General features: G+C 35.7%; 1 protein-coding gene across 1 annotated transcript; it reads left to right on the forward strand.

Moving 5' to 3' along the window:
• Positions 1-379: 379 nt before the first annotated feature.
• On the forward strand, positions 380-27,608 carry LOC143250263 (protein big brother-like). The gene is made up of 5 exons (XM_076500731.1): positions 380-555; positions 763-849; positions 11,519-11,614; positions 26,028-26,144; positions 27,076-27,608. The coding sequence occupies exons 1-5, from the start codon at positions 421-423 to the stop codon at positions 27,178-27,180; spliced, it is 540 nt and encodes a 179-aa protein (XP_076356846.1). The 5' UTR covers positions 380-420; the 3' UTR covers positions 27,181-27,608.
• Positions 27,609-27,628: the final 20 nt, after the last annotated feature.

The raw sequence follows: 27,628 nt of genomic DNA on the forward strand, positions 1-27,628 counted from the left end.
CCACAATTAATATATCATTTGGGGGAAACAAAACTTGTCAATTAATTATATTATTTTTTACGCAATCTAAAATTACCTGAGTTGAGTTCTTAAGGTTGAGTAAGTTATAGTTGTGGTTTTGTACCATATATTACGACGACATTCAAGCTCACGAACTGATAGAATTGGTTTACTGTGAGGTGGTCTATAATATTATGTCTCTTTGTGTGACGTAACAATGGCATAAATGTAATTATTGACGAAAGTTGAAGCAAGCTCCTCCTAAATTCCGGTTTCCCAAGCCAGCAAGATATGAAAGACTTTTCAACCAATGATAATGCTTATGGCGTTCAACAAGATTTCGTAGGCAAGTGTCTACTCAAGAAGGCCTTCGAACACATTAAAACAACATTCGCATTTACCAATTAACACGCACTGAGCATGCTTCCATTTGAATCTACCCTAATGAGCGACCAGCTACCGGGCTGTATGTTGATGGGACTACGTGTTGTGGCTGATCAGAAGTCAAAGTTTGAGTCGGACGATTTGTTTCGTAAATTACGTCGAGAAAGTGAGGTAAACTCATGTACACACACTAACAACACGTATACGTATATATATATATGTCACACGAATCAAAATGTTTTCTTATTTGAAAATTTCCAAACTTAGAATATGCGTTCCAAATGTTCAAATCCAAACGTCAACACTGTCAGAAGATTTTGCAAGTAACTTGGCTTTGGACACATTATCTTGTAATTTATTTATTTTCCTCTACTGCAGGTAAGATATACAGGTTTCTGTAATGTTCCGTTGGAAGAACGACAACGAAGGTTTGTGAAATGTTGCAAGGAAGGTCACACAGAATTGGTAAGGAATTTTATTATTCTTCCTTGTGTATTTTGCTTTAGAATAAGTTAAGACAATTAGAAATATCGATAAAACACTATGGATCTACGTTACTATAAGGTGTATTATGTCTAAAATATTTATAAAATGTTAATTAGTAGTTTTTATCGGTCTTTTACCCTACAATACTTGAATATGTATCGAGTTTTTGATAATAGATTGTGGTATCTGTCAATCACGTATATTAAAGGGTTTATTTGTTTTCTTATTACAAAGCCGCATTGGGTTATCTGCTGAGCCCACTTAAGGGAATCAAACCCCTGATTTTAGCGTTGTAAATCCGTAGACATGCAGCTGTACAAGCGAGGTTTATCTTAAACGGAGATTTAAAGATTTACTAAAATTTTAGATTAGAAAAGCATGTTTTATGAATAATTTTTATTTTGGATTATCTAATTACTTTTAAATTTAGATTTTTGTTGATACTGAATACAATGTGTTGTTTTTGTCCTTTGGAAGCTACTTCTCGATACTTGGCTTCAATTTTGCGCAAAGCGAAACGAGAGCTCTCTGTGTTAATCTTTCCTAATTTAGCAGTGAAAGACTAAAGGAAAGGCATTTTGTTTGTTTGTTTGTTTGTTTGTTTGTTTTGAATTTCGCACAAAGCTACTCGAGGGCTATCTGCGCTAGCCGTCCCTAATTTATCAATGTAAGACTAGAGGAAGGCAGCTAGTCATCACCGCCGACCGCTAACTCTTGGGCTACTCTTTTACCAATGAATAGTGGGATTGACCGTCACAATATAACGCCCCCACGGCTGAAAGGGCGACCGGGATGCAAACCCGCGACCCTCAGATTACGAGTCGCACGCCTTAACACGCTTGGCCATGCCGGGCCTAAAGGAAAGGCAGACAGTCACCATCGCCAACTCTTGGGCAACTATTTTACCACCGACTAATAAAATTGACCGTCACGTTATAACGCTCGTGCGGGTGAAAAGACGAGAATCTTTAGTGTACGGGTTTTTAATTCACAATCATCAAATTAGAAGTCCAGAACCATAACCACCTGACTGGTTTATCAGTGTTCCTCAGCATTAAGTTTTCCACAGAGATGACTGAAATTTTCTGTTTTTATAAACCTATTTGTCGTTGCTCTTGAAGTTTACATATTTAAGAAAGATGACTCACACATTTGATATTTATATTTTTATTACGAAATTGTTTTTCGTTTTACCAGAAGTTTTTATTTTTTGTTGAGACGCTTGTTATTTTTTAATTCTTTTGTTTTTATAAAAAATATTTCTCGTTCCACCCAAAGTTTGTACATTAAACGAAGGAAGAAAGTTGATAATTTTTTTGTTATCATAAGATTATTGAGCAGGTCGCAGCCTTGTGATTATCGTGCCAGACTGTAAACTTAAAGTTCCGTGGTTCGCGCGTTGTTACCGACAAAGAACATTCTCGCACAGCCCTTTAGGGCTATGGAAACGCTATAAGAGTGATAGCCAAGTACTACTGTTCAATTAAAGAAGCCCATAAATTGGCAGTAGGTGGTGCTAACTAGCTGCCTTCCCTTTAGTTTATCATTTCAAAATTAGGAACAGCTAAAACGTATATAGCCCTCGAATAGCTTTGGCTACAATACTAGAATCAAAACCACATGCAGTTTACTTTATTAATAGATATTTACCATTTTTTTAAATTTTAACTTTTTATAAAATCATTTCTTGTGCAACTGAAGTTTGCTCTTTTAGTAGAGATGTTTGTGACTTTTTGTACTTTTTGTTTTTATCATAAAACTATTTGTCGTTGCATCTGAAATTTTCATTTATTTATTAGAGAAAATTATAGTTTTTACAAGATTCATTAAGAGCACTTTAAATATTTGTCTTTTGTGCTTGATTAAAAGTATTCAACCTTCTTAAGTATTTAACTATACTTTGTAATGTATAGAAAACCTGAATAGGCTATCTTTCTTAAGAAACAGCCTTATATTCATTCATTCTCCAAACATCATATCGACCTGTTGGTATTCTCCGATGAAAATCATTTCCGCGTGAGTATTAGATGAGTCCATTTATAATTGTTTGTTTGTTTTCTTAATTTTGCGCAAAGCTACACGAGGACTATCTGCGCTAGCCGTCCTTAATTTAGCAGTGTTAGACTAGAAGGAAGGCAGCTAGTCATCACCACCCACCGCCAACTCTTGGACTACTCTTTCACCAACGAATAGTGGTATTGACCGTCACATTATAACTCCCCCACGGCTGAAAGAGCTAGCATGTTTGGTGCGACGGGGATTCGAACCTGCGACCATCAGATTATGAGTCGAATGCCTTAACCCACCTGGCCATGCCGGGCCTGGCGCTTTATAATGGGAAAATTGTGGCATAAATCAGTCATTTATCTAAACACGAAAATGAAACATAATCTTTATTTATATTGCAATGCAAAGAAACATAGTATGCATACTTGCGTGGTTTGATTTATTTTGAATTTCGCGCAAAGCTACTCTAGGGCTATCTGTGCTAACCGTCCATAAGTTAACAGTATAAGGCTAGAGGGAAGGCAGCTAGTCAACACCACCCACCGCCAACTCTCGGGTTACTCTTTTATGAACAAATAGTTGGATTGACCGTCAAATTATAACGCCTCCACGGCTGAAAGGACGAGCATGTTTGGTGCGACGGGGATTCGAGCCCGCGACCATCAGTCTACGATTCTAGCGCCCTAACCACCTGGCTATGTTTGTATCTTGTTTGCATGTGCCACACCTTTTCTGAATTTTAAGCTTCCATAAATCCTGAAACTTAATATCATGTATTAAAAAGTGTTTCGTTTTGGAATGTGTAGACATGGTGTAACATTGCCAACCTTTTGGCACTCGCGACTTGAAAATGTAATTGATGAAATAAAATTAATGTTATCCCAAGCTACTTCTAACAAGGCTACGCGACTCCCCTGCCAAGGCTGCGCGACCCCTTGGGGGGTCGCGACCCACCGGTTGGGAACCCCCTGATATATAAGAAGGTGGAGTACTATAGAGCACACACAAAAAAAATATGTTTTACATCAAATGGAAGCATTATTTACACTTATTACAATGTTTACACTTTAAAGGAACATTTCAGTATACATTTTAATAAACAAGACGTTTCTCTAGATACGTTTTAAAGCCTCTAGTAGATGATTTTACCGAAATAGGCTTTGAGAGGCAGAAACAAGTTCCTCGATCAGAGTGTATTGGTTGCAGGTGTTTCTTTTGAAGTTCCGCATTTTATATTAATTAATGAACAACCATTTTGTGACAAAGACATGTACAATGAAACCTAATTAGTTGACATTTTAGTTTCAGTAATCAATTCACAATGGTGTAAATATTTTTGGTGCGAATAGTTTTTTCTGGGATGCATCCTTAAAACATAAAATTATAGGCTAACACCACGTGTAATTGTCTGGTCTAAATGACAAAGTTGTAAATTATTATATAAATATGCGGATAAAGTAAACATAGGTATAATTAATATATATGTGGATATAATATATAAATACATCGCTTGTAATACATCATATTATTGGTTGTCAGTGTGAGCATTATAAAAAAAAACTATGGGTTAAACCCTTAAAATTTGATGCGCCATACAGAAATAATGTGATTGTTTTGGTTTGTTTTGAATTTCTCGCAAAGCTACTTAAGGGCTATCTGCACTAGCCGTCCCTAATTTAGCAGTGACCAGAGGGAAGGCAGTTAGTCATCACCACCCACCGCCAACTCTTGGGCTACTCGTTTACCAACGAATAGTGGAATTGACCGTAATCTTATAACGCCCGGACTGCTTAAAGGGCGAGCGTGTTTGGTGCGACGGGGGTTAGAACCCGCGACCCTCAAATTACGAGTCGAACACCTCAACCCACCTGGCCATGCCGAGCAAATGTGATATGAGATCACACGTGATAGGTCTGCAATAGTTAAATAACTTCACAAAATACCACAGATTAATGCTTAATATCGTTCGACTTATAACAACAGAGAGGATGTCAATCATATTCGTTACTTAAACTCGCATACTTCAATTTTTTTGTGTATCGTTAAGTACGATAGTATAGTAGGGGGCATCGTAAAAAAAGTGGCCGCATAAAAATCGCCCGTTTAAAACAACCTTTGAAATATCTGAATTAATATTAAGAATGACTGTTTCACAGTATTGGCTGGGCAAAACGAAAACTTACTGTATTTGTCAACTCGCCTAAATTACCATACCATATAGATGTTTATGAAATGAATGAAACTTTCTCTATTTAAACGAATATTCATCTACGTAAGAACAGCTTACAGATAAAATGACGAAACTTATCACTCTAATTCTTTGACAAAAAGAACAGTTTTTTTATATGTCAAAAACATTCCTTAAAGATGGCGTCTTAAATTATGCCTAACTTCAACTACTATAACAACAAAGAGCAAAATTTTAAACTTTGCTTGAATCTGTCTAAATTAATACAACTAACATATTATGTTATGGAAATAAAAATAGTAAAGACATAAATTCTTAATGACATGATAAATATACAAAAGAAGCGGTCAACTGTAAGACTGTAGATGGGGTTGTGTTGCATACGTTCACATGTCTGTTGTCTCAATAACTGTTGACCAATATCTCATGAAAGTTCTCTAGCTTCCTACACTTAGGCCTAATAAGATTAAAAAGGGTTAATGTAGATTCGCATAATTTATTTTTCCACAGAATATAAGAGCGCACAGAAACATTCTACTTTAAACAACTAAATAAATAAAAACAACTGAATTATATAAACTAACGTTAGTTGTTTCTTAGTTTCTTTAATTCTTATTTCTATAATAAAGTAACTTTTTATTTAAATATTTTAACAAGAACGATTTAATAAAATATTTTATACTGCTATTATTTTTACTCATACTACCGAATAAAATCCCAGTCTTCTCAATTTTAAAGACATCGAGATAAAAATTAATTAATCTACTGACTGGACCAATCTGCCGAAAACGACTGAAAAAAGTATATTTGTTTAATTAGAACTGCTGGTGTCTTATGTTATTGATTTACATCTCACTGTCAATAAGTTAGGATTTAGACGGGTTGGAATCTGGTATCGCAGCAATAGTCCGTAGGTATTTATTAGCATACAATTATTTATTAAACTAATCGCTATATGTTTAAAATGTGTAACATTTTCTTTATATACACTGCTGGCCAAAATCTTAAGGCCCATAAAGATAAAATATGCATTTTGCGTTGTTAGACTCGACCACTTATTTGAGTGGAGCTTCGAAAGATGAAAATAAGAAAAGGGAAAATAAAAATAAAAAACTTTTTTAGCATTTAATAGAGAAAATATGAGCATTATGAAAATTAGCCTAAATTCTAGCTGGTCAAAATTTTAAACCATACTGAAACGAAGCGTTAATCGGTAAACACGTAACGAAATTTAGTCATTTGTGTTTAAGCATTAGCGTTGCCAACATCTCTTACTGACATCTCCTGTGTTACATTGGGTAAAAATATGGCAAAGGCTAAAAAGTTGACAGAGTTTGAACGTGGCAGAATTGTCAAGCTGCAATAGCAAGGTCTCTCTGAACGTGCCATTGCTGGTGAGACTGGGCATAGTTTGTTTGTTTGTTTTTTTTAATTTCGCACAAAGCTACTCGAGGGCTGTCTGTGCTAGCTGTCCCTAATTTAGCAGTGTAAGACTAGAGGGAAGGCAGCTAGTCATCACCACCCACCGCAAACTCTTGGGCCACTCTTTTACCAACGAATAGTGGAATTGACCATCACATATAACGCCCCCACGGCTGGGAGGGCAAGCATGTTTGGCGCGACGGGAATGCGAACCCGCGACCCTCGGATTACGAGTCGCACGCCTTACGCGCTTGGCCATGACGGGCCTAACTGGGCATAGTAAAACTACTGTTGCAAATTTCGTAACAGATCCTGAGGGATACGGAACGAGAATTTCAAGTGGTCGGCCCAAGAAAATTTCGCCAGTGTTGAGCAGGAAGATTCGACGGGTTGTCCGGCAAGACACCAACCGATCGTCGAACCAGATTAAGACCAGGCCCTTACGGACGCAGAATGCAGCTCAAGAACAATAAGAGGGCATCTACGAGAGAAAGGCTTTAAAATCCGTAAACGTCTTCAAAGGCCACGTCTCCTTCTACATCACGAAACAGCTCGGTTAAACTTTGCTGAGAAGCACCAAACATGGGACGTAGAAAAGTGGAAGAAGGTTTTGTTCTCTGATGAGAAAAAATTTAACCTGGATGGTCCAGATGGTTTCCAACGTTACTAATACGATAAGAATATCCCACCGGAGATATTTTCTACACGACACAGTAGAGGATGTTCCATCATGATCTGGGGTGCTTTCTCTTTCCATGGAACAATGGAGCTTCAAGTTATACAGGGGCGTCAAACAGCAGCTGGCTACATTGGAATTTTGGAGAGAACATCCTTATTGACTGAAGACCCTCGCTTGTGTGGAAATGACTGGATCTTTCAGCAGGACAACGTTGAAATCCACAATGCTTGCAGGACAAAGGACTTTTCATGGCGAATAACGTGATTCTTTTAAACCATCCGGCGTGTTCGCCCGAACTGAACCTCATTGAAAATGTTTGGGAGTGGATGGCAAGGGAAGTCTATAGAAATGGACGTCAATTCCAAACAGTGCGTGATCTTCGTGAAGCCATCTTCGCCACTTGGAATAACATTCCAGCTAGCCTTCTGCAAACGCTTATATCTACCATGCCAAAGCGAATGTTCGCAATGACGGCCGTGCAGTTCACTACTGAGACCTCTTGTTGGACATTTCCTACCCTGCTTAAGACTTCTTTTTGGTATGGTCTTAAACTTTTGACCAGCTAGTATTTAGGCTAATTTCACAGTGTTCACATTTTCCCTATTAAATGCTAAAAACGTTTTTTTATTTTTATTTTCACCTTTCGAAGCTCTATTCAAATAAGTGGTTGAGTCTAACAACGCAAAATGCATATTTTTTCTTTATGTTCATTGGCCTTAAGATTTTGGCCAGCAGTGTATACATATATATATATACTACTTTATCGACCACGTTGTGCAAATATACCAGTACTTTATATCCAGTTTCAACACATAAAATACACATAAAAATACATAATTAACTATGCATCCTTAAATATTCTAAATTCTGTCTCCCCAGTGCTCTGCGGGCCCGGCATGGCCAGATGGTTAGAGCGCTTGACTCGCAATCTGACAGTCATGTGTTCTAATCCTCATTCCATTAAATATGTTCGCCCTTTCAGTGTGGGGACGTTATAATGTCATGATCAATCCCACTATTCGTTGGTAAAAGAAAGGCAGGACAGTTGACAACAGGTGATGATGACTAGCTGCCTTCTCTCTAGCCTTACACTGCTAAATTGGGAATGGCTAACGCTGATAGCCCTCGTGTAGCTTTGCACGAAGTTAAAAAATAAACAGTACTCTACTTTTGAACTCTTCAACAGTCTGTGCGAAAGTGTTTGTTGTACAATCGTATTGGTTTTAAGAATATTTATTTTGATACTAGTTGGGTAGCTTAGAAACCACTGTATACATAGTAACTGCACAACTTTCACTGCTCCAAGGATCATCGAAGTTCCTGTATATGTAACGAACTGATTTCGGACAACGAACCTTATATATACAGTGATCAGTGAAGTTTCAGCAGCTAAGAATCATGTGGAGAAATGATTACCTGGAGTAATACAAGAAAAAATATTACTTAATCACTTCCTTTATGTCACGGTCTATGTTTTATTTTTCAGTCTTGTGTAAAAAGCGTGTAATTTGCTACTATTGGGTGTAATGAATGTAGCGCCTGATACAGGAAAACACATGGGTCTCCGCGTAGCAATGAACATTCCACGTGATCTCCGGTGATTATCAGATATTGTGTCATGTGTGGGTGTCAAGTACAGCGCTTTACTACGGACATTCCATCTCGATCATTCACGTGTGAAAAGAATTGGCAAGATAAAAGAAACTATTTTTGTTAGAGTCCGGTAATTACCAAATAGTTCTTTTTTTTTTCAAGAAAAGACTAAAATCCTGTTAAAATTAACCTTTTAACTACAATTATTAGTATTCACATTTCTCCCTAATTTAATTAACTTTTACTTAGTGCTTTATGATAATTAATTAAATGAAAAACATTAAATTATTTCTCGCACACACACACACACACACACACACACTATAGATGTGTATAATATTGCTTAAAATAATCAAGAAATGCAGATAGATTATGTTGGCTGTTCACATCTGTTTGACATATTGGTAATAAAAAAGTTTTTTCAAAAAAATCAAGCCGTTCGAAATTAGATATATCTTATTTGCCCCTCACTGGTGCGCTTTCAAGTGAATATTACAATTCCTTTGTATTCCAGAAAAACATTATGAAATAAAATAACTTTGTTATGAGATGTACACACAAGTAAGTATTTCTAAAATCACCTTCTAAAATAACATTATATGGATTAATTTTCCTTGATTCGTATTGGCCTTATTAGTATTTTCGTTTTAAAGTGCATACATTTTCATTCTGCAAATACACTGGTATGTATTCGTGCTTGTATTATGTTATGTCATAGAAGTAAGGGAATATTCTGGAAATTTCTACATTGAATAAGGGTTGTTTGTTTGTTTTTAAGCACATAGCTACACAAAGGACTATCTCTGCTCACCACGGATATCGAAACCTGCTTTTTAGCAGTGTAAGTTTCAAGACATACCACTGCGCCATCTGGAAGCATTAAATAAGGATGTAGTAAAAAGCATACCTTCATATCACACAGGCGTTACATGGTTTTTAACATGGCGGCGTTGCGTCTTGTCATTTAACAACAGTAAATTTATATTGTTCCCACTTCCAACGACATTTTAAAGGCCGCGAACCCAATAAATGTCTTGTCATACAAATTGTGCATGAGCAATTATTTGAAACGTTTTATTTATGTTTTCTCGCACTGACGGCTAGGCCCAGCATGGCTAGGTGGTTAAGGCACTCGACTCATAATCTGAGGGGCATTGGTTCGATTCCCCGTCACACCAAAAATGATCGCCCATTCAGTCATGAGGGCGTTACAATGTGACGGTCAATCCCACTATTCGTTGGTAAAAAAAAGTAGCCCAACAGTTGGCGGGGAATGGTGATGACTAGCTGCCTTCCTTCCAGTGTTAAACTGCTAAATTAGGGACGGCTAGTAGAGATAGCCCTCGTATAGCTTTGCGCGAAATTCAAACAAACATTATTGAAGGCTACGGATATTTTTTTAACTTGGCTTTTTTTTTAATTTGGTTGTGTATACATGGGTGTAGGGAGCACTGCATACTACTTAATTCAAAATACGTCTGGAATTTTTAGCCAACCTTTTCAATTCAGATAAGTAACTGTACAGGGGGCCCGGCGTGGCCAGGTGGGTTAAGACATGTGAGTCGCGGGTTTGCGTCCCCGTCGCATCAAACATGCTTGTCTTTTTAGCCCTTGGAGCGTTATAATGTTACGATTAATCCCACTATTCGTTGGTGAAAGAATAGCCCAAGAGTTGGCGGTGGGTGGTGATGACTAGTTGCCTTACCTCTAGTCTTACACTGCTATATTAAGGACAGCTAACGCAGATAGCCCTCGAGCAGCTTTGGGCGAAATTAAAAAAACAAACAAATCGTTTATCTGATACTTGTCTAGAAAACACTGGCTAGGGTTACAAGTATTTCTAGAAACAGTATAATTACCGTAAGCTATTACGGAAAATTTGATCCTAAAGTGCTATTTTCACTTATTAAACAAAAAGAAACTGTTCAGGGTAAAACGTAATATTAAAAACTCTCTTTGGGTTTATAACCTCACTCTTCTGTAAATCATCACAAATCTTACAGTTCATGCATATTTCGTTCCCCCTATCCCCTGGTGGGAAAGCGGTGAGTTTACAGAGTTACAATGGTAAAATTTTAAGTTCGATTTCCGCGATGGAAACAGAAGATATTTTAATATGACTCTGCTGGAAAGCAAAAATGTATATATATATATTAATTTTGATGGAACAAAGATTCAACTTCGACAAAGGGTGTTTTGGCAAAGTATGAATAAGGATAACAATATAAGTGTGTCGAACAAAACGCTTTATGACCCCATGTCTGGTCACAGCATTTTGGAAATTAGCACCACCACTGACTGCTAGTACACCAATTTCACATATTATGTATTTGAACTGAAACTTTAATTGCACGTGACTCTGATATTTGATATTCAGTATTATTTGTTTGGAATGACGTGAAGACAACTATATAATATTGTGAACACCCATATAATTATACCACGTAAAATAGCTTCAAAAATAATTAAAATTTCTTTGCGATTTTTAACCACTCTTAGCCTAAAATAATTTACGCTTTTTCGATGTACATACATATGTTTATATACCTATTTAAATCACATAAGCATGTGCAGTCACTTCAGTTAAACTGTATTTTCTCGGTATCCTAGTGTGAGTAACCTGTAAGATTTACACTTACCCTGATTATTCAGTGTACGTCTCGGTGAATCTAAAGTAACTGTCTGATTTTTTTTTTTTTGTAATTTGTCTAGTATCACCAAGACATCTTGTAATCGTTTTGCTTTCTACCCCTTTAAAGGCTTTTGTAACTACTGGAATCAACTTACCCCTGGTGTTCAACCCCTGCAGTAAAAGCTATGACGAAGGTTGCGATTTTGAAAGAGAAGAAGGAAAGGTAAAACGAACATATTACATTATACGTACAAAAATAATAATGTTTTACAAGTTTAAAAAGACAATGACTGAGCATAGTCCAGGTCAGTGGTGCACAAACTTTTTGAGTCAGGGACCACAAACAGACTTCTCGTAATCGTTGGGGCCACAAAAAAGTGAAGATTAAAATCGTCCCACAGTTGTTTCACACAAAATGGACATCACGTTTAGGAACGCACAAATAACGATTACATCAAAGAGTTTGCACATTATTCTAATAAATGTTATGATACGTCAACTCTCACAAAGTCAGTGCGATGGATGGTGTTGCATGTCATCTACGAGCTTAGAAATGTCCGGCTTAATGTTTGACGTTGAAAGACGCAAGACTACTTCCAGATGATCGTCAGTCAGCTGATTGTGAGTGTTGTTTTTGTTCAGTTTCATATGCGAGAAAGCCTGTTCGCAGCAGTACGTGCTGCCACACATGCTGGTGTGGACAAGTGCGTTCTCTTTCAGATTAGCAAGTGTATCAGGCAACATTTTGTAGAAGTCAAGCACACTGTTTTCTCGGTAACTAGCACACAGTTTATCAGATGCCTGGAGATCAGTAAGTTCGAGCTGATATTCTGCTAACAATTCATCCACTGACACACTGAACGGATCAACAAAAAGTTTCATCAACAATCTACATTGGTCAAAGTTATGAAACTGTTAGTTAAATGATTGAATCAAGGTATCTAGCTTCCCAACATAAACTTGTGTGTCAATGTCCTGATTCATCTGCAGCTGTGATTAAAAAGTGGGAAAGTGCACGAAGTTGCCTGATATTGTTTGCTGCCGGAACAACTGCAACTTTGTCCTGAAAGCTGAGACGTGATTTGCAAGCTGACAGACAAGCTGATTTTTGCCTTGAAACATCAAATTAAGATTATTCAAGTGTTGTGTCATGTCGACCAGAAAGGTTTGTTTGTTTGTTTTTGAATTTCGCACAAAGCTACTCGAGGGCTGTCTGTGCTAGCTGTCCCTAATTTAGCAGTGTAAGACTAGAGGGAAGGCAGCTAGTCATCACCACCCACCGCCAACTCTTGGGCTACTCTTTTGCCAACGAATAGTGGGATTGACCGTCACATTATAACGTCCCTACGGCTGGGAGGGCGAGCATGTTTGATGCGACGGGGATGCGAACCCGCGACCCTCAGATTACGAGTCGCACGCCTTAACACGCTTGGCCATGCCGGGCCCCGACCAGAAAGGTCAAATCAGCTTGCCATGCTGAATCAGTCATGGAAATTACTCCTGTGTCTTTGTTCTTGCTTCTGAGGAATTCTATCACCTCATCAATCAATTCCCAGAATCTTCTAAGCATCTTACCTCGACTCAGCCAGCGTACTTTACAGTGATACACAAGGTCACCATAGTCTAAATCAATTTCTTCAAGAAGACATCGAAACTGACGGTGATTAAGCCCTCGTTATTTGACGAAGTTAATGGTTTTCGTCACTAATGTCATTAGTGCCTGAAAACCAAGTTCTTTACTGCACAGGTTCTATTGGTGAATAATACAGTGCGACTTTCCAGACTGTCTGTTCTGCTACTGTCACTGCTACTGTCGAATAACACAGCAGACAAATCACGTTCTTCTGTTGTTGAACAAAACAGTATTGCGCAGTCCAATCATCATGAAACTGCCGTTTTCGTCGTCAACTTTTCTCTTACGGTTAGCTGTCATTTTTGTTACGAAATAATATCAAAATAGCGCTCGTAAGTAAATCTCCAAGAACAATTGGAACGCGTGAGATTTCGTAATTACGGAAATATTACGTCATTGCGCCAATGATTAAATGTCTATGCATTAACGAAATTTGCTTATTAAATTTCCTTTATTGCTCGACACAAATTGGAACCATCAGGTATCTAATCTAATGCATATTCTTCTGTGGCGCTTAATCTTCGCGCTATGTTTGACTTTCCCGTTAGACATCGCGGGTCACACGGCGACTCGTCGCGGGCCGGACTTTGTGCACCACTGGTCTAGGTTGTTCCATATGTTTTGTTTTCTTATTGATACATTGATTGAGCCTAGTCTAGTCTTCATATTATAATATGTAAATTGTTACACATATTTTGCTCTTGTATTAATACATTGATTAAGCCTAGTCTAGTTTTTATACTATATTGTGGGTTGTTGCACATATTTTGCTCTTGTATTAATACATTGATTAAGCCTGGTCTAGTCTTCATACTAAAATGTCTAGGTTCCTCCATATATTTTGTTCTTGTATAAACGCCTCTTCGATCGAAAATATATAACAGTAGATAATATCATCTTCTTAAGTATTCAGTACTCGATTACCTAATTTTATACAATTTATTATTTTTCTTAATGTAGAGAGGCCTATAGTGATAATTGTTATCGAACTATTGCTACAAGAACCTGCTCCGCAGTTTGGAGCCATAGGTACTTTTGTTAGTCAGAGAAGAGTAGTCCAAGAGCTGACGGTGGTTGTTGTTGACTAACCGCCTTACTTTTAGTCAGTGAGTTTCAAATTAAGAACAGCTATGTTCAGTGAGAGTTGCTTGTTTAATTCTTTGCGAATATTCTGAAAGAAAACGTTTTAATGTAACTCTGATTAATTTTCAGTTTGAGCTTTAGCATTGTCAGTATAAAGAGAGTAGATACTACTTATCTAACAATATGGATAATCTTGGTTCTTAACTCCAGGATTACAATAACAACATGCATAATCTTGGTTCATAACTTCAGGATTACAACTAACAACATGCATAATCTTGGTTCTTAACTCCAGGATTACAACTAACAACATGCATAATCTTGGTTCATAACTTCAGGATTACAACTAACAACATGCATAATCTTGGTTCATAACTTCAGGATTACAATAACAACATACATAATCTTGGTTCATAACTTCAGGATTACAACTAACAATATTCATAATCTTGGTTCATAACTTCAGGATTACAACTAACAAATCTTGGTTCATAATCTTGGTTCATAACTCCAGGATTACAACTAACAACATGCATAATCAGAGATGTGTTTGTGGTAACATTCAAGAATGAGTTAGTAAATTCATGAACTGTTTGTGTTAATGTTGTCATTACATGGTTGTATGATGAAATTAGTTCATTTGTCAAGCCGAAACGACACGCTTCGATCCCTCTCATAAGTGTAATAACACATGTTACGGCGTTTCTACAGAAATTATCATTACTACCTCCACCCCAAAGAGTGTATTTAGATGAAAATTTGCATTTCAAAGTATTTCTTTACACGTTTGTTTATTATCAGATGTTGCTAGCTTTTCAGAAAAAGTCTTTTCAACGCAGTTACTAATTCCGTTTGAGAGTGCATATCTATAGCATGATGCACATCTACCTTTGTACAGATTCTAAACATTTCCCAGTTTGAAAAACGATAGGCAACAGTTGTATTCAGGGTTGAAACACTCAATTGAAAGTCTCACAGTGACAAAAATAAGTTTAAATACAACTACCTATTTATGTTATCATACAAGGTAATGCTTGTATAATAGGTAAATATTCGCTTCTGGGTAACGTGTAATGAAGTTAAAATGTTTTGCATTGGAAAGACATATATAACTTAAGGTCGGATTGCTTTGGTTTCACGGTCACTGTATTAGAGAGGTGTAACCCAATCCCTCTGGATTGGATACCAGACCATCGCAGGTTAACAACCAGCTAGCTGTCCATTATTGGGTGGACTGAAGCAATTGTCCTGTTCAAGTATAGCAATAAGTCTACGGATTTACATCACTAAAATTAGGAGTTCGATTCCCCTCGATGACTTTTCTATAGGAGAACACACACACACAGGGATACATTAAACTGTCGTGGACCACGTGGATGATCTATAAGAAATTTCTGTTTTATATTCGATTACATTTCAAACTAATCACAATAGATTTATGTTTTAAAATTACTTCTTTGAAGTGTAATTAATATTTTTTTGTTCCTTTAAATCACAGAGAGATCAAATTTCTGTTCTCCTGCAACTAGGATCTAAATAGCCACAAATAATTAGTGAAGATGTGCACGCAAGATCGTGGCCTATCTCTCACGCCACGTGCAAAACTTGTGTTAGAAGCCTTCTAATTATGAAGCGACACAAATAATATACATTAATAATCCAGTCTGTTTTTATACCTGTTTTTCTGTTACTATGTATGCATCTCTATAAACACTTCAATTTACCTATATATATATCTGTTCAATTGTACATACTTTGTATTTGTACTTCTGAAAGTTCAGCTGCTTTTGTATTGTTCTCTCGTCATGTAATCCCCTGTAAACCTAGAGAGAAATAAAACATTATTTGCATTTTTACCTGATTTCGAACGATGTACATGAGACCAAGATGATTACTACTTTTATATAATACAAGTGTGTTGGAAGTTTCATCACAGTACACTGAATTTTAACTCTAACAACACAGTCTATAGAACGTACAATGGAGAAAGTGGTGAAAACTGTTCGCTTTAACTGAAATACTGCAGTCATTACTTGTTTGTTTCAGCATTGCGATCGAACTTATACTCGGGCCATCTGCACTTAGCCGTCCCAGTTTTGAACTGATGGGCTGGTCAACGACACCCACCGCCAGTTCTTGGATTACTATCATCTGATCGTATTATGGGATTTTTACTGTCATTGTTATTGTCCCAAAGTTCGGAGCGTTTTTGCTGAAGTGAGTCCCCAATAATAAATTCTTGGATTTACAGTACAGGCACTCTAACTACTAGGTGACACCCGGTCCACTTTAAACGTGAATAAAGTGTGAAAGAAAGATGTGACAACACATCCATTACACACAGGGATACAAGAAGTGACGTGACAACAATACATTCATTACGCACGTTGGATACAAGAAGTGACATGACAATACATCCATTACACACAGGGATACAAGAAGTGACGTGACAACAATACATTCATTACGCACGTTGGATACAAGAAGTGACATGACAATACATCCATTACACACTATGGGTACAAGAAGTGACATGACAACACATCCATATTACACGTGTGATACAAGAAGTGACGTGACAACACATCCATTAAACGTGTGATACAAGAAGTGACGTGACAACACATCCATTACACGCGTTGGATGCAAGAAGTGATGTGACAACACATCCATTACACATGTGATACAAGAAGCGACGTGACAACACATCCATTACACGCGTTGGATGCAAGAAGTGATGTGACAACACATCCATTACACATGTGATACAAGAAGCGACGTGACAACACATCCATTACACACGTAGAATACAAGAAGTGAGGTTACAACACATCCGTTACACACGTGAAATACAAGAAATGTAACGATACTAAACTATGAAATAATCCCTTGACAATGTTTCTAGTATTTTTACAGTTTTTATCTAAACCTAATGGACTTTACCACCTCTGTAGCTTATATAGTTTCATATTTCAGAAGTTCCGACTGTGTAATCACGGCCTTCTTGACAATGTCATTTAATGAAGCGAAAAATAATTATTATAACTATTACCACCAAAGACGATTGGTGATATAAATACAAATATTGTTGTTCTGTCTCTGACTGACTAACTGCGATCACAAATAGCCAAGAGTAATACGTATTAGTTTGATCTTCTGTATTTACCTGGTTAACTTGGTTCAAAGAAGACCTAAAGTAGTATATGTTTTGTTCCTTAGTGTCTATAGCTGGCTAACTATATGGCCAAAGTTGCCCCATAGCAGATCGCAGGCAGTTTTCATAGAAATCTGAATACGGTGCTCTGACTGATTATGGATTATTTATGTGCACTTAGTTCCGTCATTTATATTTAAGTTGCATTATTTTTTGAAACGACTTTAAAATAAATTATTAACATAACCTTTCTTCTGAAATTCCGGGAGGGAGCAACTTCCCCTTTGACCCCATCGAACGCCCATGTGCCATTTGTTTCTCTATTTCTGACTACGTTTTCTTTCCATATGACCCTGGTCAGCTTCAGGGTCTCGCCGCATCTGTGTAATAAGTAGATAAACAAATATATAGAAAATGTCAAATTTATTAACTAATTTTATTAAATTAAAACTGAGTGTTTCTGATTAAAAACAAGAGGGAGTCCTCAATAGCTACGGTACTTTAAATTCTTTTAGGCAGGGTTGAAATAAATTAATATTTGAGACCATTTCTGCCTTTTTATTAGCAATAATTTTATTTGTCCACGATACAATGTGTGGGACGAGTGTATACCTGATTCTAATTTAGTTACTTATCAGGATTTCTACGAGCTTACCCTCAAACTGAAAATTGTTTAAACATAATTAGTAAATTAGTGAATTAGTCTATGAGATCTTGGGTGTGGTCAAATACATCAATCGGAAGTGTTTAACCTCCTGAGCCCGAAATTGTAATGCGATCCTAGATCGATCAAGAGATGACTGAGCTGTGAGTTAAAAGTTTGTATGAGCCGTTATGCCGCGGCTAAAAAGTAGTGTTATGAACATTAAAGTACTTTAAAATAACCTTAAAATTCGTCGATATTCTTGTGAATATGTAATTATTTCTTAAGCTGTTTTGTTGGATTTATAATAAAGCTTCAAATACTGTTTCGTTTTATTTATTATAATTACAATAACAGTTTTCACTTTATCCTTATTTTTCGCAATATTTAATTACATTAGTAAACCGTATTTCTCACGATCTCTGAAACCATCATGAACCTTCTTAGTATATCAGGCTACTGTACTATAATTATTATAACACTGAAATATAGTTATTATACCTACAGACTCAGTTTGCTGCTACCCTATTCAATCACGATGGCTTATCAAAGCTTTTGGTGGTCTTTCCGAGACAGTTGCCAATGGTTGAACTCTCACCTTGGTGTCATTAATATCGGCACACTCAGTCTAGCTTCCAAATGTTCGCGGCCAAACTGTCTTCAGTGTTCCCAGATGGATAGCCACGACTAGCTTGAGGCAATTCATTAACACACTACTACACACTCTTACCGTCTTAACAGAAACATGAGGGCACAGTAACTCAGGTATAGCAGTTTCGAATCCGGCGCTATTAAGTTTTACGCTTGCAGCTGTTTGTTTTTTTAGGGAGAAGCCCTAAACGTTTCTTCTCTTAAAGAGAATAAACCACAGAGACAGGTGAGCGTTTTGAACCGTTGGATCCATTTTATTAGCAGTAATGTGACAGGAGAAACTTAACGTATCACGTTTGCTAAGCAATATATCCGGTTACACGCACAATATAATTGTATCACCTTTTGAACAGATGTTTGAGATTAACATTCGTAAAACAAATCGCTAGACTACAGATAAGTTTGTTTTTTTTTCACATTCCTCTCCATTAATCTATGACAGGTTTTGAATACTTAAATGTAGCAGACAAGCAATAGATCCACAGAATCTTTCTCTATAGATATCATATCCTGTTTGTACGTTGGCTATCATGGTTTTCCATACGTCACTGCCTTTTGTATGTTTTAAAATCTCAGCCACACAACGTCCGTTCATTTCCTTGTCCTACTGATGTAGTTTAACGTTGGCCTTCCTAGGCTTCTTTCACTCTTTATTTTTACAGTAATTACCATATTTTCAAGTTCTTCCTTTCTAATGACGTATCCCAGAAGATTCAGTCGTCTTCTTCTGTGATGGTCACTAACAGCTTTCTCTGTGTCCTTGTAATTCTAATTACTTCCTCATTGGTTATATGATCTGTTCATGGACTGTGTAGCATTCTTCTGGTTTAGTTTGTTTTGAATTTCGCGCAAAGCTACACGAGGGTTATATTAACACCAGTACTTATGTATTTGAACCCAGTTCTACATACACAGTAAAACAGATACTCACCTGTACATCCCAGTATCTAGATTATCACATCACTTGTTTATATTGTGAATAACTGTACGCAGGAGAATCAATCCAGATGTTGTCTGAGCGAGTGCAAGAGCACATCCGTAGCATCCAGAATTATGATCCTGATAAACTTGTGGCTAAACATTTCAATAATAACATCAGTCACTTTACAATTCTAGCTCTCTGTATTTTATTAACACTCAAGAAAAAGAGATCACAGGATGGATATGAACATACCTATCGGCTTTGCAACATTCACCAGAAGGGATTAAATAAGAGATTTTCTTTTCTATAACTCTGTCCAAGTTGATGTGTGTGCATGTGTGCGCGGATGCTCGTGTAAACATATGTGCGCTCATAAAGATGTTTATGCACGAGCTCATTTTTATCTTTTTATTGCACACACACACACTCACACATTCTTCACCCTTAATTAATTATTTAATTAATATTTTTATTTACTTATTTTTATTGTTTATAACACCTAAGAGCACCAGCTATCTTTCGAACTTCAGAACCGGGACACTAATTTACCTGTTAATATGATAGACGTTTTTTCAAATTCGTTAAACTATGATTTTAGAATAGCATTTTCAATGAATATAGGATGGTCGGACCTATAAATGAGTAAAGAGCGAAAGTCGATAGGTTTATAATATATGGACGTCGAAATCGTTTTCTCTAACTAAAGTTAAAGTGATGTCAAAAACGTTTACTGAACGGTTTGAAACGTTGCTTGTGTAATGAAAGGCTAGATGATAGTTTCGATCGAAACTGATAAAATTATGGAATTCATATATGCTGGAAGTTGAGATTCCAATGATGTCATCAATGTATTATCGTTATAAAACAGGTATGGGTCCATCATAAGTTTGAAAACTGTTGTGTCCTATGTAGCCTACAAACAGGTTGGCGAATGATGGTCCCATCTTCGTACCCATGGCTATATCCTGTATTTGCTTGTATTATGAATCATCGATAGAAAAGACGTTCAATGTCGCAACTAGCTCAGCTAGTCTTACAAGATTTTTTATTGACAATTCTACAATTTATTGTTGGTTTAGGTAGAATCTATAAATATAATTTGATGTCTATTGTGGGTTAAAAGTAATTAGGGATATTTCTTTAAACACTTGAAAAGCCTTGGTGGTATCTTTAATATAGGCTGAAAGAGCATATCAAAGGTGTCATGATTTCATCTAAGAAACTAGAAATTAGCTTTGTAGGATGATCACATGTTGAAACTATAGGTCGTCCATGATTTCTAGGCTTGTGCATCTTAGGTAAGATGTAAAACAAGGACGTTCTGGGTTCTTTTATAATCAAATCTTGTGCATCTAGTGCCAGTTTTTTTATAATATATTAAATTATTAATGATTTTCTTTATAATATTTTGATATTCGTCTAGATGAACTGATGGTAGTTTAAAATAGTATTCTCCATTAGAGAATTGTTGTTCTGCCTCACTGTATAAAGGTTCTTGCGCCGTACGACTGTAGTGCTATCTTTGTTTGTGGATTTGATGACAGTGTCTTGGCTATCTTTAAGTTCTTCAATGGGCTTCTCTTATCTATGTATGGTTAGGTGTGGTTTAAACGTGTATTTATTAGAGACATAGACATTTAGGTTGTTGATTTTTTTTACACTTGTCGATAAAATATCCTAAACTTGGAAATTTTCCTTAGTTAGGTGTCCAGGTGTTATTATGTTTTTTGAATGGAAAGAAAATATTTTCATTAGAAGAAGGAAGGATATCATTATTATCGTAAGGAAGGATTTTGGTCATTGTCGACAGAGCTGTTGTTCCTGAAGTGGGTTCGTCAGGAAGGATTTTGGTCATTGTCGATAGAGTTGTTGTTGTTGAAGTGGGTTCATCAGCATGAACGACGAGAAACTTTTATGGCATCTCTTTTGGTCCTGAAGTAATCACCATGAGGGCGTGTAAGAACAAATTTAAGACCTTTTGTTAAAACTGATCTTTCAACATCTGATAACGAAATACTAAAAGAGATAGTGACGACCTGATTGGATGAAGTTTTTATGTAGTCAATGTTCCTTTCGGCTTGAGGCTTATTGTTGTTGATATTGTCTGTTTAAACTTTGTGGGTCAACTGGCGAGGTGTTTATTCGATATTATCTCCAATATAGTTTGTTAGTTATGGGTGTAACCCATGGACAGTATAAGAATGATTCTTAATGTTCAGTAGGGTTTTATAACTTATGGGATTTTACGTTACTTAATGTGATAAAATAATGTTTTGTTTAGCTCACGAATTTTCATGTGTATTTAACGTGTCGTTTTTTTTTTTTTCATTCATTGCATTTAGACAATGGCGTTGACAGCAAAGGTTTTCAGGTGCAAAACCATGTTGGATTAAAAAGTGAAAATAAACACGTGTTACATTTTTGAACACTGGGTGAGTCTCTTGGTGACAGGACTATAAAGTTCATCACGGTTAAACGAAGGTGGATGAAATTTTAGTAAAACCATTATAGATTCTGTGAACAAGTACTTAAAAATCGATCTCATAACAGAACCTTGTTTTCGAATAAGTCCACAAGAAAGAAATGCAGCCTGGGAGGTATAGGAAAGAAACCACGTTTGTACGTAGATTGTTTTGTTAATGTTTAAGGTTAATGATGTTATAATTGTTGTTTATATAAAAGCGCAAAATCTATACAAGAAGTAAGATTAGCTATAAAACAGCTGCTGAAATCGAAAACAAAATATTGAAAAAGTCTTTATACCATGAAATATGGCAAATATGAAATAGTCGTTTTAATATTCACAATGTTCAGGGACTCCATTTATCTAGTGGTTTTAAACTGTAATGAAATAGAATGTTTGATATCACGAAGATTATCAAATACAGAACGTTCGAAATTGACATCCTAGTGATATCAAAATAAGTAGGTACTTATATTTTTATACATTAAAGATAGCTCACATTTTCACAGGCGAAAAGTATCCAAGTGCCCCACGTGTATATCTACGTCTATGGTACGGAATGTAGTCAACCAACGGTACAAAAGTTTGGGCAAACCCGGGTTTCTAAGAACTAGGTAAAAAACGATCTTATACACAATTATAAACTATCAAACAGTCAGTCACCGAGAAATAAAGTTACAAACAATGATGTACAAACAGTTATTCACTACCAAACAGTTACTTGCAAACATAATTTCTAACAGTGCCCTGGAAATAGTTACAAAAGGTGATATACGAATAGAGCTATACGTTGCTAAACAGTGGCTTGTAAACATAATTAGAAACGTCGATGTACAAACAGTGCCCTGCAAATAGTATCAAGAGATGATATATTAAAATGTTATATATAACTAAACAATGAGACGCGAACAAAGTTATAAACTATGATGTACAAACACTTACACACGACCAAACATTTATCTGCAAACGAAGTTATCGGTAATAGAAAATTTTTTACAAAACAACAGAAGATATACAAAACAGGCTACAAATGGCGAAGTGTAAACAGTTTTGTGTTGTAGATTAGAAAGATTAACCATAATTAAACAGTATTAGCACATTTACATAAAAGTAAAATCTTTTGTATTTGGAGGTAATCTTTGTAAAATGTAATTATGAAACGTTTCTCTTTTATCAGTAGATTTGAACAGAAATTTATATAATTAAAGTTAAAGAATATCGATATAATTAAAATGTTCTATGTTATCTGATGTTAAGACGACCCCCTTCGGGGGCCGAGTGCCAATATTAGAAGCATAACGCTAATATTTGGGTAATCCATTGTACAGTTTTGAACTAAAACGAAGCTTATAGGGTAAACTAAATTAATTTGTCTTGTTAACTCTTGTATTTAGAGAAACAAGTAAAAGTTCGTCTGGTCAAAAACGAGCGGAATAAAAGTATTCTTGCGACAATTCGTTTAATGAACTGTGTTCCATCCAATAATTTTCTTTTTCTTTAATAACGGCAGCGTAGGGTGGGGGTTTAGAAATACAAATTGTACATTTATTGTAATAAACTTAATATGAGTGAAACAAAAAGCTACTGGGATAGTAGGGTTCTCGCTTTTATTAGAGCGTCCCCTGATGGGACAGGGGTAAGTCTACGTATTTATAACGTTAAAACCAGGGTTTCGATTTCCCTTGGCGGACACAGCAGATAGCCCTATGTGGCTTTGTTATGCAAAAGAAAACAACAACAACACGTGCTCTGTTAGAATTGCTTCTAGGTCATCACAACTGGTCACATGTAAACCTGAACTGTTTTTAATAGTAGTTAGTGCATTTTGTCACAGCTAGAGGCTAATTAACTGATTATCCCTTAACTGTTTTGAAAAAAGTATGTTTGATCATTCAAACTGTTTGTACATATTTGTGAAATGCGCTTTGTAGCAGCAGTAAATTAATAACTTTGATACCAAACGACAAACTTTTCATGATAAATACAGCTAACTATGTGAAACTAAGGTGAATTTAACAAGTATCTTCTATAGATATTTGCTTTTTATATTCAAAGACATGGCGGTTTAAGTTTGCGTCACGTGACTTCGAGAACTTCAATTTACACACTTTTCATGCTTTTAAATGTCGCATTATGATAGTGAATAACTGTTCTGATGAGGTTCAAAACACATATAAATAAAGCGGAGAAAATGCTAGACTTTAGAATAATTTATGACACCAAAACCACAATTAATAACTTATAGAAAGCGTTCGCCTTCTGTTTCCCTACTCTGTTGTTCTTAAAGAAGTTAAATTACATTTATTTTGAATAATTCATTTTTATTTCCTTATGAATAACCATTTAATATAAAAATTAAACTCCATGCTCTCATCTCTAGTTGAAAATGTGTTTTATAAACATTCTAACCTTCAAATATCTACGCAATGTGAATAGTTAGCAGTTCTAACTTGATCAGTCGTTTTGTAAGCGTTTAAAACCATCGAAAACGACACACGAGGTTTATTCTAGAATTATCAACAGCTTCTATATATACGAGGTTTATTCTAGAATTATCGATAGGTTCTATACATACGAGGTTTATTCTAGAATTATCGATAAGTTCTATTCATACGATATTTATTCTGGAATTATCGATATGTTCTATACATACGATATTTATTCTAGAATCATCGATAGGTTCTATACATACGAGGTTTATTCTACAATTATCGATAGGTTCTATACATACGAGGTTTATTCTAGAATCATCGATAGGTTCTATACATACGAGGTTTATTTTACAATTATCGATAGGTTCTATACATACGAGGTTTATTCTAGAATTATCGATAGGTTCTATACATACGATATTTATTCTAGAATTATCGATAGGTTCTATACATACGGTATTTATTCTAGAATTATCTATAGGTTCTTTATTCTAGAATTATCGATAGGTTCTATACATACGATATTTATTCTAGAATTATCGATAGGTTCTATACATACGAGGTTTATTCTAGAATTATCGATAGGTTCTATACATACGAGGTTTATTCTAGAATTATCGATAGGTTCTATACATACGAGGTTTATTCAAGAATTATCGATAGGTTCTGTACATACGATATTTATTCTAGAATTATCTATAGGTTCTATACATACGGTATTTATTCTAGAATTATCTATAGGTTCTATACATACGGTATTTATTCTAGAATTATCGATAGGTTCTATACATACGGTATTTATTCTAGAATTATCGATAGGTTCTATACATACGATATTTATTCTAGAATTATCGATAGGTTCTCTACATACGAGGTTTTTTCTACAATTATCGATAGGTTCTATACATACGAGGTTTATTCTAGAATTATCGATAGGTTCTATACATACGATATTTATTCTAGAATTATCTATAGGTTCTATACATACGGTATTTATTCTAGAATTATCGATAGGTTCTATACATACGAGGTTTATTCTAGAATTATCGATAGGTTCTATACATACGATATTTATTCTAGAATTATCGATAGGTTCTATACATACGGTATTTATTTTAGAATTATCGATAGGTCCTACACCAATCAGCTTTTTGAATACATTTTTCTAAATTATTTGTGCACCATACTACTTGCAGAAACCATGACGTTGTTGGTTCTAAAGATCCCAGTAACACTCAAGTCTTACAAAACATATTTAAACGCAATTAATCTCGCCAGTTAATAACGTGTCTTACAAATTGGTTATTTTACTCTTTTTAACTTGGTGATTATTTCTTTAGAACAAACGTTGTAACAGACAAAAACATAAAATCACTAAACACAGCGGAATACGTCGATGTCATCGGCTTTAAACAGTATAAAACAATACAGTAACTTGAGGGTTAATTTGAAACTATCCTGACGCTTGTAATCTTAAGAGCATGTTAAACAATGTTAAAGTTAATGTTTAGCCTGTGCGTATAGTACACGTCAGAGTTCTATAGCGAGGATTATGTAATATACGCACCTGAACAGTGAATATGCAACCACTGGCCGTACCCATCTTGTTCGGAGTGAATCTACTAGTATAGCGCACTGTTGTTTTGTTTAACAGGTCCACATATCATCTAGGTTCATTATGAATGGTGTATGTGTTCGGTGGAGAGGATGGCTTGATCTTCGTCGATTGAGTGGAACCGGGTGTCTGGAATATGACGAAGAGCAAGCTCAGGTAACATTCGGAAGTTGGGTTCGAAAAACTTTGTAAAAACAGAAATATTGCTGTTTGAACCAAGGGTAAAGTTTAAAGTTCATTCATCATATCATGTCACCGCCATTAATTTTCTAAATATTCTGCCCTAACAGTCGCATCTTGATTTCCCTTTTCTTGTTATAATTCGCAGGTAACACATTTTTGTAACAGTTATAGGGAACTTAACTTTTCTTGTTATAATTCACATGTAACACATTTTTGTAACAGTTATAGAGAACTTAACTTTTCTTGTTATAATTCATATGTAACACATTTTTGTAACAGTTATAGGGAACTTTACTTGTTACAATTTGCATGTAGTGCAATTTTGTAACAGTTAGCAGACTTAAAACTTTTTGTGTGAATTCACAGACGATGTAGTTTTGTAATACTTAGTTAACTTAACCCTTTTTGTTTTAGTTAGTGGATGATATATTTTGTAATAATTAGTACCCACATCTTTTCTTTGGAGTTGTTTAATCCATGTGTGAGGTTCAATTTATATTTTATAACTCTGTATCAGAAAAGGTAACGTACTGAAGTCTTCATCGATGCTATAAGAGAAACTAATATCGTTACAGACTCCTTGCTATGCCATCTATTTTGTATTTGTAATATTTTACTTTTTTAATGTCGCTAATCTATTTCATAGGAAGATAAAAGTTCAAGAAAAACAGTAAATATGCAACTGTGAAACGTAAAGCCAATAAAAATTATATATATATATAGTAAATGTCAACCGTATATCATAATTTATGACACGTACATACACAAGCACAAAGCGACATTGAAACTAGTGAACAAAGCTAAAAGTTGCACCATACTTGAAAATTTATTTTCTAATGTGTCAAACTCAAAAACCTTTAAAGATCCAATTCACCTTATTTGTAGTTTACCTGAACATTTATAGGTGGAACAATCTATACTCAAAGCACGATTTCAAGTTTACACCAGACGTTTGAAAGAACTTCAAGACAAACAGCAGGCATGCTACTTACGACAAGAGACGCCTTAACCGTCACGTTTGGTGTACGTAGAATTATTTGTGTGCAGTTACTTTAGTTATGTGTTATTAATAAACTGTAGTGTAAGCTGGACGTATTCAGAACGGCTTGTGTGTCATTAATAACCAGTAATGTTAAGCAGGGTGTATTCAGAACGGCTTGTGTGTCATTAATAAATAGTAATGTTAAGCTGGTTGTATTCAGAACGGCTTGTGTGTCATTAATAAATAGTAATGTTAAGCAGGGTGTATTCAGAACGGCTTGTGTGTCATTAATAACCAGTAATGTTAAGCAGGGTGTATTCAGAACGGCTTTGTGTTATTAATAAATAGTAATGTTAAGCTGGACGTATTCAGAACGGCTTATGTGTCATTAATAACCAGTAATGTTAAGCTGGTTGTATTCAGAACGGCTTGTGTGTCATTAATAAATAGTAATGTTAAGCAGGGTGTATTCAGA

Source organism: Tachypleus tridentatus, chromosome 5 (genome assembly GCF_004210375.1).
Source record: "Tachypleus tridentatus isolate NWPU-2018 chromosome 5, ASM421037v1, whole genome shotgun sequence".
NCBI lineage: Eukaryota > Metazoa > Arthropoda > Merostomata > Xiphosura > Limulidae > Tachypleus > Tachypleus tridentatus.

Coding starts and splice junctions, on each gene's coding strand:
- LOC143250263 (XM_076500731.1), top strand. CDS start 421: ATGCTTCCATTTGAATCTACCCTAATGAGCGACCAGCTACCGGGCTGT. Junction 850..11,518: donor AGGAAGGTCACACAGAATTG/GTAAGGAATTTT, acceptor ACCCCTTTAAAG/GCTTTTGTAACTACTGGAAT. Junction 26,145..27,075: donor ATGACGAAGAGCAAGCTCAG/GTAACATTCGGA, acceptor GAACATTTATAG/GTGGAACAATCTATACTCAA.